This window comes from Eurosta solidaginis, chromosome 2 (genome assembly GCF_040869045.1).
Source record: "Eurosta solidaginis isolate ZX-2024a chromosome 2, ASM4086904v1, whole genome shotgun sequence".
Lineage (NCBI taxonomy): Eukaryota > Metazoa > Arthropoda > Insecta > Diptera > Tephritidae > Eurosta > Eurosta solidaginis.
In genome coordinates, this window is record NC_090320.1 from 270,071,477 (window position 1) to 270,084,844 (window position 13,368).

General features: G+C 35.3%; 1 protein-coding gene across 1 annotated transcript in view; it reads left to right on the forward strand.

Moving 5' to 3' along the window:
- Positions 1–324: 324 nt before the first annotated feature.
- LOC137240955 (uncharacterized) overlaps positions 325–13,368 on the forward strand; it is a 28,181-nt gene continuing 15,137 nt past the window's right edge. Inside the window, exon 1 of the mRNA XM_067767987.1 lies at positions 325–439. Coding sequence (XP_067624088.1) covers positions 417–439 — 23 coding nt within the window. The 5' untranslated portion in view covers positions 325–416. The remainder of the gene's footprint in view (positions 440–13,368) is intronic.

Genomic DNA, 13,368 nt, shown 5'->3' on the forward strand with positions numbered 1-13,368 from the left:
ACCCCTGGTCCACCTTTATGACGATATCTCGAAAAGGCGTCCACCTATAGAACTAAGGCCCACTCCCTATTAAAATACTCATTAACACCTTTCATTTAATACCTATGCCATACAAACACATTCCAGTGTTATCGTAGGTTCATTTTCCTAAATGGTGATTTTCTCTTATTTTGTCTCCATACCTCTCAGCTGAGTATATAACGTTCGGTTACACGCGAACTTAGCCTTCCTTACTTATTTTATTTGGAATGGTATAATTTGTTTTGTGTGTGTGTGGAATTTTTGCTGAAACAATCGGCATAGAGTGCAAGTATAAAAGGTGTGAAAATTTTTAATATCACATTGTTAGTTTTATTGTTGAAGACGTAAGTGATATTTGGTGATTTGACGATTTTTTCAAGATAATACTATACAAAATGCCGAAACAGCTGATTGCTATGTAAGTAAATAAATTATATTATCCTTTCAGAAAATAATATTATTGTAAATTAAAAGATAATTTAAGAGTCAAATCGATATATTAGTAAAGGACATACTGCTGCTATATGTCCTTTTAGTTTAAATTTAGAGAAATATATACATCCTGTTTTTGAATTTTTCCTGTATTTAAATCAGATATAGAACAGTTAGTGGCATAGGTTCTAGAAAGCTTTATCAAAAGGACGGAGTTATTTTATAAGATAGGTCCTGGTTTTATATATTATTTCTCAGTTTGGCCGTTAAACAAACACAATGGACGCATATAGTCTATTTGGGGTCCTAACGGACCAGTCAGTTCAACCTAACGTAACCTCATTGAGCCCGCTGATTCTGATTTACATTCAATGCGTTCACACTCAAACAAATTTTTAATATACCGAGGAGATCGATTCGCCCACGTTATCAAATCGGTAGTTTATTTCTGCAGTCGATTGAAAAACATTACATATATTTTCAAAGTTTCCCTGCCAGGAATTATTAGATAATTGTTTCGTCTATCACCAGGAAGTAACTAATTCGATACGTTTTGCAGTTACTACGGCGATATAAACTCATTTCATAAATAATTTACCAGAATTTTGGCCTCTAAGCAGATATTTAGGCGGTGGTTAACTGTAACGTTTTGAATTTTCCTTTGTTTCAATACTTTATATGGCGAATGGTCCAAACAGAGATTTTTTGCAAATATTTAAAATGTTAAGCAAAACCCACAATTTTTCTCTAGTCTATGTATTTGCAGAAACATACTTTTGCACTTTCATTTATGGGATACGAATTCATTGACTTCCTAGAGGCGCTTCCTGTTAACCCAGCTTTGACAAGACATTGGCGAAGGTATCTCTCTTTGCCACTTAAATTGCTTCATATATTTCTATCCAGTTCTGCGTATAACTTTCGTGATACAGATATACTTTCTTCCTCGATACTTTTCGTCTTAGCGTTTTAGTACTTTTTATTCGTATCCAAATAGTTTCCAAATGTCGTATGCTTTCGAGGAACAGTTCTTCCAGAAAACTGATTAGAACTCGGAACAACGTCGATATCTTCGGCGACTATTTCTTCCGAAATGCCATATCGAATAAGTAACTTGCATGAAATAAAATGATGGCAGAGTCTTAACTTTATTTCTAAGTATTTTCAACAGACAACAGAAATATTGTGAAAGTAGTATATTTTCTCTGTTTTAATATATGAGTCGACACATATCAAAAAGTACCTAACTCTACAGATGACATTCTTTGCAATGTTTAATGTATTTAACATTAGTCAATCAAATCAAAAGTTTTAAATAAAAAAATGTGATTTGGGCAATAAGATTTGAAAATTAAATTAAATTTTCGGTATGTTTTCAATACATAACTACATATATATATACAAACCCAAACTCCATGTTTTTCTATTTCGTGGGACTACTAAATCATGTCTTACAAAAATGGAGGGAAAGACGCTTTTTATCCTTTGTATCAGTAAATAGAAAAAAAAAATGAATTTCTGTCAAAGATATTTTGCGTTAAACCGTTGACAAACACAAAGTTTGAGTTCGGTGAAAATGTGGTTTTAGCTCTTAATTAAAAAAATGTTGAAAGTAAAAATAATTTTTTTTGGTTTAATTTTTTAACCAAAAAAGGTACAAATAGAAAACAAAGTCTAAAAGTTAAAAAATAAGCATCATTTTACTAAATAGAACGACAGCGTGCAGATGTTAAATATGTGAGTCGTAAATCCAATGGCATCGTAGATCAATCAAGTAAGGAAGGCTAAGTTTGGGTGTAACCGAACATTACATACTCACCTGAGAGCTTTGGAGACAAAATAAGGGAAAATCACCATGTAGGAAAATTAGGATACCCCTGGAATGTGTTTGTATGACATGTGTATCAAATGGAAGGTATTAAAGAGTATTTTGAAAGGGAGTGTGCCATAGTTCTATAGGTGGACGCGTTTTCCAGATATCGCCATAAAGGTGAACCAGGGGTGACTCTATAATGTGTTTGTACTATATGGGTGACAAATGAAAGGTGTTAATGAGTATTTTAAAAGGGACTGGGCCTTAGTTGTATATGTGAAGGAATTTTCGAGATATCAACCAAAATGTGGACCAGGGTGACCCACAACATTATCTGTGGGGTACCGCTATTTTATTTATATATGTAATACCACGAACAGTATTCCTGCAAAGATTCCAAGGGCTTTTGATTTCGCCCTGCAGAACTTTTTCATTTTCTTCTACTTAATATGGTAGGTGTCACACCCATTTTACAAAGTTTTTTCGAAAGTTATATTTTGCGTCAATAAACCAATCCAATCACCATGTTTCATCCCTTTTTTCATATTTGGTATAGAATTATGGCATTGTTTTTTTTTCATTTTTTGTAATTTTCGATATCGAAATAGTAGGTGTGGTCATAGTCGGATTTCGGCCATTTTTGAAACCAAGATAAAGTGAGTTCAGATAACACTGGATCACAAATTCCAATTTTTTTTTCTGCACTAGAGACGCCATTATGAAATTCCTATGTAAAATCACACTCTGATTTCGAAAATCAAAGTTATTTTTAATTCTATGGTAACGTTTTTGAGATATTTACGAATAACAGTTTTTTCCAAAAAAAAAAAAAAAAAAATTGGGTCCACTTAATCTTATATATCTCAGCAATTCCAAAACAGTTTGTAGCTTTTAAAAGGCAATAAAATTTGCTATAAACTGTGCATACAACACTTTTTGCTAGGCCCTACAGATACAAAGAGTATTGAAGTTAACACGAATGAATGTTCTCGAATCAAAAGTTTTATTAATACTGTCTAATATAATTTGTAACAAGAAAAGATCTACGTTGCTTTCTAAGTTGTCTGAAACAAGTAGATGGTTTAAGCAAGTATTTCAACACTCCTACTCAACGTTGATACTCCTTTTCTACGACTAAAGCGTTGGTTCATAATAAATTCATTTTCTTTGTAAACTGCATATGCTTGGGGTTTGCCAAGTTCTTTGTTAAAATATCTGCCGTCATCTCATCCGTAGGGCAATATGATAATACAATCTTCTTGTCATGAACCAATTGTCTTATATGATGATATCGAACATCTATATGTTTTGTGCGATTGTGGTATACTGGATTGGATGCTAATTTCTCTGCAGACTGATTGTCAATATGTAATAAAATCGGATCATTTTCCCAAAAACCAAGTTCTGTCAGCAATCTCTGCAAATATATTGCTTCCTTAGCTGCATTTGATGCGGCAATTTATTCTGCCTCGGTACTGCTTAAAGCAACTTTTTCGACTCCCATGATATAGTACAGTTACCATACAGGAACACGAAACCTGTATACGACCTGCGATCATATGAATCGCTTCCCCAATCGGCATCTACGTATCCTTCTACACGCTTGTTACCTGCACGATATGTAAGTTTAAAATTAATACTACCTTGCAAGTACCTTAAGATATGTTTCGCCGATGTCATGTGCTCTACATGAGGATCAACATTTCTTTGCGAGAGCTTTGAAACCGTGTGCAGGATATCAGGTCTTGTAGTAATACCCAAATACATAAGCGCCCCAATCAGTGATTGATATTGCGTCACATCTGCTTTGACACAATCTTTGGTACACGCCACCTGGTAACCCTTTTCCAAAGGAACTGACACGCTCTTGCCTTCCTCCATACCATATTTTATAAGTAAATCACGTATATATTGCTTTTGACTAACAGTAATGGAACCAACTTCGCCATCACGTTCGATTTCCATGCCTAGGAAATGCTGCAGTACACCTTTATCAACCAGGTCGAAACTATCAGATATGAGTCCTTTTACCCTAGTTACCTCAAAAATATTCTTGCTGGCAATAATCATATCGTCAACGTACACTGCTATAAGAATTAATTCATCACCCGAATTCATCTTATACAAACATGGTTCATAATCGCATGCTATAAAGCCAATTCGCTTAAGAACCTCATCAAGTTTGAAGTTCCAATGCCTGCCAGATTGTTTCAAACCATAAATGGCCTTGCGTAATTTGAAAACTTTTCTTGGTCTCTTCGGATCTATGAAACACTCGGGCTGTTGCATGAAAATTTCATCCTGCAAATCACCATTTAAATAAGCTCTGCTCACATCCAGGTGGTGAAGATGCATTTCCTCTTCCACTGCTATAGCTAAAAGCATACGTATAGTCGCATACCGAACCACTGGCGAAAAAGTTTCTTGATAGTCGATGCCTAAACGTTGTTCACATCCCTTAGCCACGAGTCGTGCTTTATACCGTTCAATTTCTCCGCTTTTGTTCCGCTTTAAAGCAAATACCCACTTACTCTTTATAGCCTTCTTACCGGGAGGAAGATCGACATATGCCCACGTTCTGTTCTTTTTTAGTGCTGCAAATTCTGCTTCCATTGCATTCTTCCATTCGCTACATTTAGAACTTGATAAAGCTTCCTTGACACTTGTAGGAATATCTTCATTGGCAATAACATTTATTGCATTATATTGCTTTCTCGGACGACCAGGCTTGCCAGTTCGTAATAACTTAGGTCTACCTCTACCATTTTTGTTTTCACTTTCTATTATCTCCTCCTGATTGTCACTTGTCCCACATGCATCATCTCCATCAGCGCTATCATACGTCGAACTGTCTGTTTCCAACTCTTCATTGCTTGTTGGTGGCGTAAAAGTATTTTGAATCCCTTCTTCCTGAATAAATATTTTTAGCACATCGGCATTTTCGTCCTCTTTAACTAAATCACTACATTTTGTGTCCTTATTAGCACAATTTTCATCAAAGAGTACATCCCTATTAACAACAATTTTATTTAACTCTTCATCGTACAAGCGATACGCCTTGCATTCTAAAGAATATCCAACCATAATTAGCTGTTTACCTTTTGCTGCGAACTTTTCTCGCTGGGTCTTGTCAAGTGCAACTGCAACAGCTCCAAACGTTTTCATATGACTAACTTTTGGTTTTCCCTTGAACCACATTTCATAAGGAGTTTGGCCTGTTAGGATTTTTGTAGGACATCTGTTTCTTATGTATGACGCCGTTGATACTGCCTCCGCCCACAAGCTTTGTTTCACTTTTGCATGTAACAGCATGCACCGTGCCATCTCCACTAGAGTTCGGTTTGCTCGCTCAGCCACCCCATTCTGTTGTGGAGTATATGGGACCGTCAACTCATGTCGTATGCCATGCTGCCTTAGAAAAATGTCAAACTCGTTATTAACGTATTCCTTACCATCATCGCTTCTAAATGCTTTGATTTTGCGATTCATTTGCCGTTCTACGTATGTCTTGTACATTTTAAATTTCTCAAATACTTCGCTTTTCGCTTTTAGGAAGTAAACACAGGTGAATCTAGATTTGTCATCTATTAATGTCAAAAAATATCGGGATCCTCCAACTGATTTCAGATTAACAGGACCACATATGTCAGAGTGTATAAGATCTAACACATTTTCCGAGCTGTGCTCTGATGCCTGAGGAAATGGTAGAACGTGTATTTTTCCTAACATACACGCATTACAGCATCTCTTTTCAACTTTAGTATCATACTTGAAACAATTTACCATACCTTGACGATCTAAATCGCGTAGACTCTGAAAATTTAAGTGGCCAAATCTATTGTGCCAGAATTCATTGGTCACTGCTAACAAACTTTGCTGCCGTAATTCGACAACATACAAATTACACTTTCTTTTTGCTTTCAAAATAACGTCACCCTCTTTGTTTTTTATCAGACCATGTTGTTGCCCGAAATTCACCGTCATACCATTTTCAACGGCTTTACTAATAGATATAAAATTTCCCTTCAACTCTGGTGAGTATAACACATTGCGTAATCGAATGGTTCTTTCTTTCGTACAAAACAATACATCACCTTTTCCTAAAGCATTTATAGAGGAGTTCGCTGCTAACCAAATATTTTCTTTCGATTCGCCATATTTTACAAACATTTTCCGGTTGTTGCACATATGCGATGTAGCACGGCTATCTAGATACCAACACGATGCATCAAATGTGCCAGGTACCGTAGTTGTCCCTATAGCACTCATTGCAGATTCCTCGCTTTTCTGCTTCTCTTTACATTTGTTAGCGAAATGTCCTTTCTTGCCGCATGTGAAGCATTTTCTTTTAAAATTCTTCTTCTGTTTTTTGGAATTTCCCCGCACTACGAAGGCCTGCTGACTACTTTCATCCACCGATTCGTTGTTCTTTCGCCTCTCACCTTCCTCCAAAATCTTCACGTGCAAAGCCCTTAGAGACGGCAAACTGTCACGCGTCTCAATTGCGACAAAGAAGTTATCAAATGACTTGGGTAAACTTGAAAGAAGAATAATGCTTAGTAACTCTTCTTGAATAACTATACCTATCTCTGCCAGCTTATCTGAAATCTCAGTAAAGGAATTGAGATACTCCGCAATATTCTCGTCCTCACGCATACGTTTGTTTAATAACTGTTTGTACAAGCTCACTTTTTGCACAGGACCTTGTGGCTTGTGTACCTCTTCCAGTTTCAATCATGCTTCTGCAGCCGTCTTACAGTTCTTAACGTAGTTCAGTTGATTCGACTTCACGCCCAAAAGAATGGTAGCCAATGCTTTCTCATCATTCACAGTCCAGATTGCAAGCTCATCCTTGTTTGATGGTTATCTGCAACTCACCGCTTTCCATAGACCACCATGAATCAGTACGCTTCGCATTTGTACTGACCATGTTTCATAGCTTGACCCATCAAGCTTATCTATTGAATAAAACGATGTCATTATGCAAAAACTTATCTCTGTTAAGCTTGAATAAATGGTGCCTCTGGGCCCATAACCTATTGAAGTTAACACGAATGAATGTTCTCGAATCAAAAGTTTTATTAATACTGAAAATATATTTGAATACTATGTCTAATATAATTTGTAACAAGAAAAGATCTACGTTGCTTTCTAAGTTGTCTGAAACAAGTAGATGGTTTAAGCAAGTATTTCAACAAAGAGTACGAAAAATCATTACGGATTTTTACCATTTTTTTCTGTAAAAATATAAAAAAATGTGTATTTTTCGAGGAAGGATCTCGAAACCTTTTTATTTTTTTGCAGATTTGTTTTTTTCTCTCTAAGCTCTGTTTTTTTACAAAAAAAATAGATTTTGTTCAACGAAAGCTTATTTTTTTTTTGGAAAAACCGTTATTCGTAAATATCTCAAAAACGTTACCATAGAATTAAAAATAACCTTGATTTTCGAAATCAGGGGGTGATTTTACATAGGAATTTCATAATGGCGTCTCTGTTGCATTTTGGCTGTAAACCAGTGTAATTACGTGAACTAAGTTTAGTAAAGGTATATCGATTTTTGCTCAATTTATCGTGTTAACGGCCGAGCGAAAGGACAGACGGCCGACTGTGTATAAAAACTGGGCGTTGCTTCAACCGATTTCGCCCATTTTCACAAAAAACAGTTATCGCCATAAAAGCTATGCCCCTACCAAATTTCACACGGATTGGTAAACTTTTGTTCGAATTATGGCATTAAAAGTATTCTAGACAAATTAAATGAAAAAGGGCGGAGTTACGCCCATTTTGAAATTTTCTTTTATCTTTGTATTTTGTTGCACCATATCACTACTAGAGTCGAATGTTGACATAATTTACTTATATACTGTAAAGATATTAAATTTTATGTTAAAATTTTACTTAAACATTTTTTTTAAAGTGGTCGTGTTCGTCATCTGATTTTGCAAATTTTTATTTACCACACACATATAGTGACGACTGTCCAATTACAGCTTGCACAACTTTTAAATTACCGCCACGCCTATTGTCCAAAATTTTACTAACCTTCTATTCTGCGTCATAAGGTCAACCCACCTACCAAATTTCATTGCTTTATCCCTCTTTGGTAATGAATTATCGCACTTTTTCAGTTTTTCGAAATTTTCGATATCGAAAAAGTGGGCGTGTTAATAGTCTAATTTCGGTCATTTTAAATAACGATCTGAGATGAGTGCTCAGGAATCTACATACCAAATTTCATCAAGATACTTCAAAATTTACTCAAGTTATCGTGTTAACGGGCAGACGGACGGACTAACGGACATGGCTAAATGAATTTCTTTTTTCGCCCAAATCTTTTTGATATATAGAAGTCTATATCTATCTCGATTAGTTTATGCCGTTACGGATTACCCTTATACAAACAAAATTAATATAATCTGTGAGTTCTGCTCAGCTGAGTATAAAAATGACTACAAAGTGGCAATAAAAAAATGTAGTAGTTCGCTATGCGTGCCGTTGTGCCATATCTTTAATGTGTCATTGTTCACTGGCGTTTTCATTGATCGATGGAAATTGGCTTCTATTACTCCAATCTTCAAGTCTGGAAATAAGAGCGAGGTAGCAAACTACAGGCCAATCTCTAAACTATCAACCTGTTCAAAACTGTTTGAGAAAGTAGTAAAGGAGAAGTTGGCTTTTGCTATCAAAGGAATAATCGATCCATGTCAGCATGGGTTTGTTGCGTGTCGTTCAACAGTGACAAACTTAGCTGTTTTTTCGCAATACTGTGTTTCTGCTTTTAAGGATGGGTATCAAGTTGATACTATATATACAGATTTCTCTAAGGCGTTTGATACAGTGTCCCACAAGATACTTCTTCAGAAACTTGAGTACATTGGTTTCCATTCAGCTTTTCTGTCATGGTTAAAGTCATACCTGACAAACCGAATTTTATTTGTTGAAATCGAGAATATGAGGTCGTATGAGTTCTTGGTAACCTCTGGGGTGCCACAAGGTAGTATTCTCGGTCCAATCTTATTTGTTATCTTCATTAATGACGTCGGCTTATATTTAAAGCATTCAAATTATTTACTTTATGCTGATGATTTAAAACTGTTTAGGCGTATCACCACTGTATCTGATGCATTGCTCCTACAGAGAGATTTGGATGCTCTTAATGTGTGGGCCTTTAATAATCATCTGAGACTTAACAGTAGCAAATGTTGGCATATCACGTTTTCTAGATCTACAAGTGCGCTTACGTCAACATAGTATATCGGCAATACATATCTTGCCTCGGTCAAAGAATTTCGTGATCTTGGTGTCATTTTCGACTCTTCGTTCACTTTCGTTAACCATGTTAACTATCTTATACCAAAAGCGTATGCTAATTTAGCTTTTTTACGACGTTATGCGAAGGATTTTAAGGACCCATACACTAGGAGTATATTGTATAATTCATTAGTGCGATCTAAATTAGAGTACGCCTCTATCATATGGAATCCCATTTACAGCACATACTCTGCTATAATTGAAAGGGTTCAACGTAAATTCATTCGATTCACCCTCCTACCCCTTCATTTTGTTAATCCCCTACCACCTTATATGAACAGGTGCATGCTTATAAATGTTATGCCACTGCATGTCAGACGCTCAGTACAACATTTAATGTTTATTTACGATATTATCTCTGGTACTATTGATTGCTCAGCTCTGTTGGAGCAGTTAAATTTTCTATTTCCTAGTAGATCTCTACGCTCTCATAATATATTCTACGGTGAAGTTCTGAGAACCAATTACCTTAGCTTTGCTCCTCTCACAAGAGGTCTCGAAGAGTTTAATAAAATTTCCAGAATGCCAAATCTTGACTTTGCAATGCCCAGGCCTTTGTTTAAGTTACGGATTGAGTCTTACTATCGAGAAAATTTATCTCATCCTTGCATTAATTAATTTTAGTTGCTTAGTTTTAAGTTAATTTGCAAACTTGTAAATCTAGTCAGTAAGGTTTCTGCCATTGACTCAATAAATATGAATATGAATATGAATATATGAATAAATTGACTATGCAGTGAAAACGGAAACTGCCCAAAGCTATAGAAAATATGCCATTAAAACTTTATTTTGCCAACACGTTAGCAATTTTCGTTTGCCAACTGACCTAACATCAATTTAAAATTCCACAACATTTGAAACAACGGGAAACTGTGAAAGAAATGGAAATTGTGAAACGAGTTTCGTAAATAAATGAACATAAAATTTTAGATTGGGTTTTTATCACACACTCTATTTTCGACTTACATTCAATTATGGAACATAATGGAAAATATTTTGACCATTAATAATTAGCGGAACAGTTTTGATGTGATCTGATGAAATCCAAGAAGTAACTTATGAATATGAATACAATTTGTAGCGTGGACACAATATTAAAAAAGGATACTTGGCGCGATTAACCTTGGAGTAGATTTAGGCGACGGAGTGTTTGCCAAACTTATGATTGGTTTTCCTATACGTCAAAAGGACTGACATCAAAAACTTCCGCAAGCTGACCCATGGGGTCAAAAACGATTCCATTAGGTCACATTACAGACACGAAATCGATAAACCAGTGCGCAGCCAAAACTCACGCTAAAATCTTGAGAAAATTTACAACTATATCGGTTGCATGGACGTGTAACTCGGTTGATTTTAAAAGCTTTTTCTTGAAGAAAACTTCTTTAATCAGTGTTGCCGTTGCCACACAAATTTGTAATTTTCATACGTTTTCTTCAAAATTTTGTATTCTGTGAGTTTTTTCCTAAAGAACTGTTAATTTTGAGACTTAGTTTTTATTTTAAATAATATTTTTTGAAAAATACTAGTAATTTAAAATGTTTAATATTCTAGTAAAAAAAATTACGCAAACTGTTATCAGTGCCTGGTCAAATTTCATTAATATTTGAAAAATCCTAAACTCACCTCTGGTACTATTTGGATCAAGGTTTATTAAAATGACAAAAAAAAAACAAATTAAGTGCTTTATTGTTTGACTTTTAATCTTTAGCTCTCTTTTTGTTTCTATACCATTTTTTTTATATTTTTTCAAAATAGCTTTTTTTCTCAAGTTGATACTAATTTTAAATTTGTCTCCCTTGGAACGTTGAGGTGTGATATATTAAACATATTTAGGCATTTAAAATTGATAATGAGACCAGTTCGAAAATCGGTAAATTTTAACGGTTTTCCATGAAATGGTCGATTAAATTTAGATTTAGATGCTTCAAACGTATCTCATATCTGTTAACAAGAAAAATGATATAAAGATAATGAGTTATCCAAATATGTTATGCAGTTTTTGTTTATTAAATAAACAAACTTCAAAATTACCAGACAAACATTCAAACAAGTTGATACTTTAACAAAAGTCGATATATTTTTTTAAGAAATAATTTAGGGATTATATATCTAAATCAACTTGCTTTTATGTGTTTGTGGTTACAAAAATAAAGAAAAACAACGCGGGACATGCCTCTAAGAAGACCTAGGCCGAGGTTTATTTACTTCGTGCTTGCGTCGTGCTACATTTAAAATTTGTTATAAAGCTGTCGGCCCCGTCCCTACATGCCTTATGCCGACTCTGAAAGGCATTTGCAAGCAGATGAATTTTAGCTCAGGAGCTTTCATGGCAGAAACACCAAATTACTGCCAATTGTTTCTAGAAAAATCACTTTTTTAAAGATTTTGAAGCTGCATTTTACTATCCCCCTTAACCCAGGATCTTCGATGTGGTAGGTTAGCACGTTACCATCACACCTCGGCGTCAGCTTTTACATTGGGTGCTTATTCAGAAAACTCGACTATTCTTATTATACTCAGCATGCTTTGCACACAGAGTATATTAACTTTGATTGGATAGCGGTTGGTTGTATAGGTATAAAGGAATCGAGATAGATATAGACTTCCATATATCAAAATCATCAGTATCGAAAAAAAATTTGATTTAGCCATGTTCGTCCGTCCGTCTGTCCGTTAACACGATAACTTGAGTAAAGAAATATCTTCACCAAATTTGGTACACGAGCTTATCTGGACCCAGAATAGATTGGTATTGAGCGAAATCGGATGATAACCACACCCACTTTTTATATACATATATAACATTTTGGAAAGCACAAAAAACCTGATTATTTAGTAAATAATACAGCTACAATGTTGAAATTTGACATGTGGACTGACACTAAGACTCTTGACAAAAATTTGAAAAATGTTTAAATGGGCGTGACACCGCCCTCTTGTGATAAAATCAATTTTACAAATATTATTAATCATAAATCAAAAATCGTTAAACCTATCGTAACAAAATTCGGCAGAGAGGTTAAATAAAAAATAAATGTAAGGCGCGATAACCTCCGAAGAGATCTAAGGCCGAGCTTCTCTTCCAATTTGCGTCGTGCTCCTCTCGATTTTTCCCTACATATTGGCCGGACGGGACTTACATGTTTTATGCCGACTCCGAACGGCATCTGCAAGGCAGATGAGTTTTCACTGAGAGCTTTTCATGGCAGAAATACAATCGGAGCGCTTGCCAGACACTGCCGAGGGGCGACACCGCTTAGAAAAATTTTCTTCTAATTGAAAAATCTTATTTCCAAAATTTTGATGTTGCTTTGCCCGGGAGTTGAACCCAGGGCATACGGTGTGATAGGTGGAGCACGCTACCATCACACCACGGAGGCCGCGGCAGAGAGGTTGCCTTTACTGAAGAAAAATTAACGAAATCGGTTAAGGACTACGCCCACTTTTATATAAAAAATTTTTAAAAGGGTCGTGAACGAAAATAATAAGCTATAACTTAGCGAAAAAGAGCTTTGTATCAATAGAATTTTACTTTCTAAATTTCATTATAACATTCAATTCGAAAACACTAAAAGTTTTTAAAATTGGTGTGGCACCGCCCCATTTAGGACTAAGCAATTTTCTATGTCTCGTGAGCCATAACTCGAAGTAAAATTAATGGATCGTAATAAAATTGGGTACACAAATTTTCCCTATAGTAGAATATATTTCTTGTAAATATGGACGGCATCGGTTAAAGACCACGGCAACTTAGATATAAGACAAGTTTAAAAGCGTCGTAGATTAGA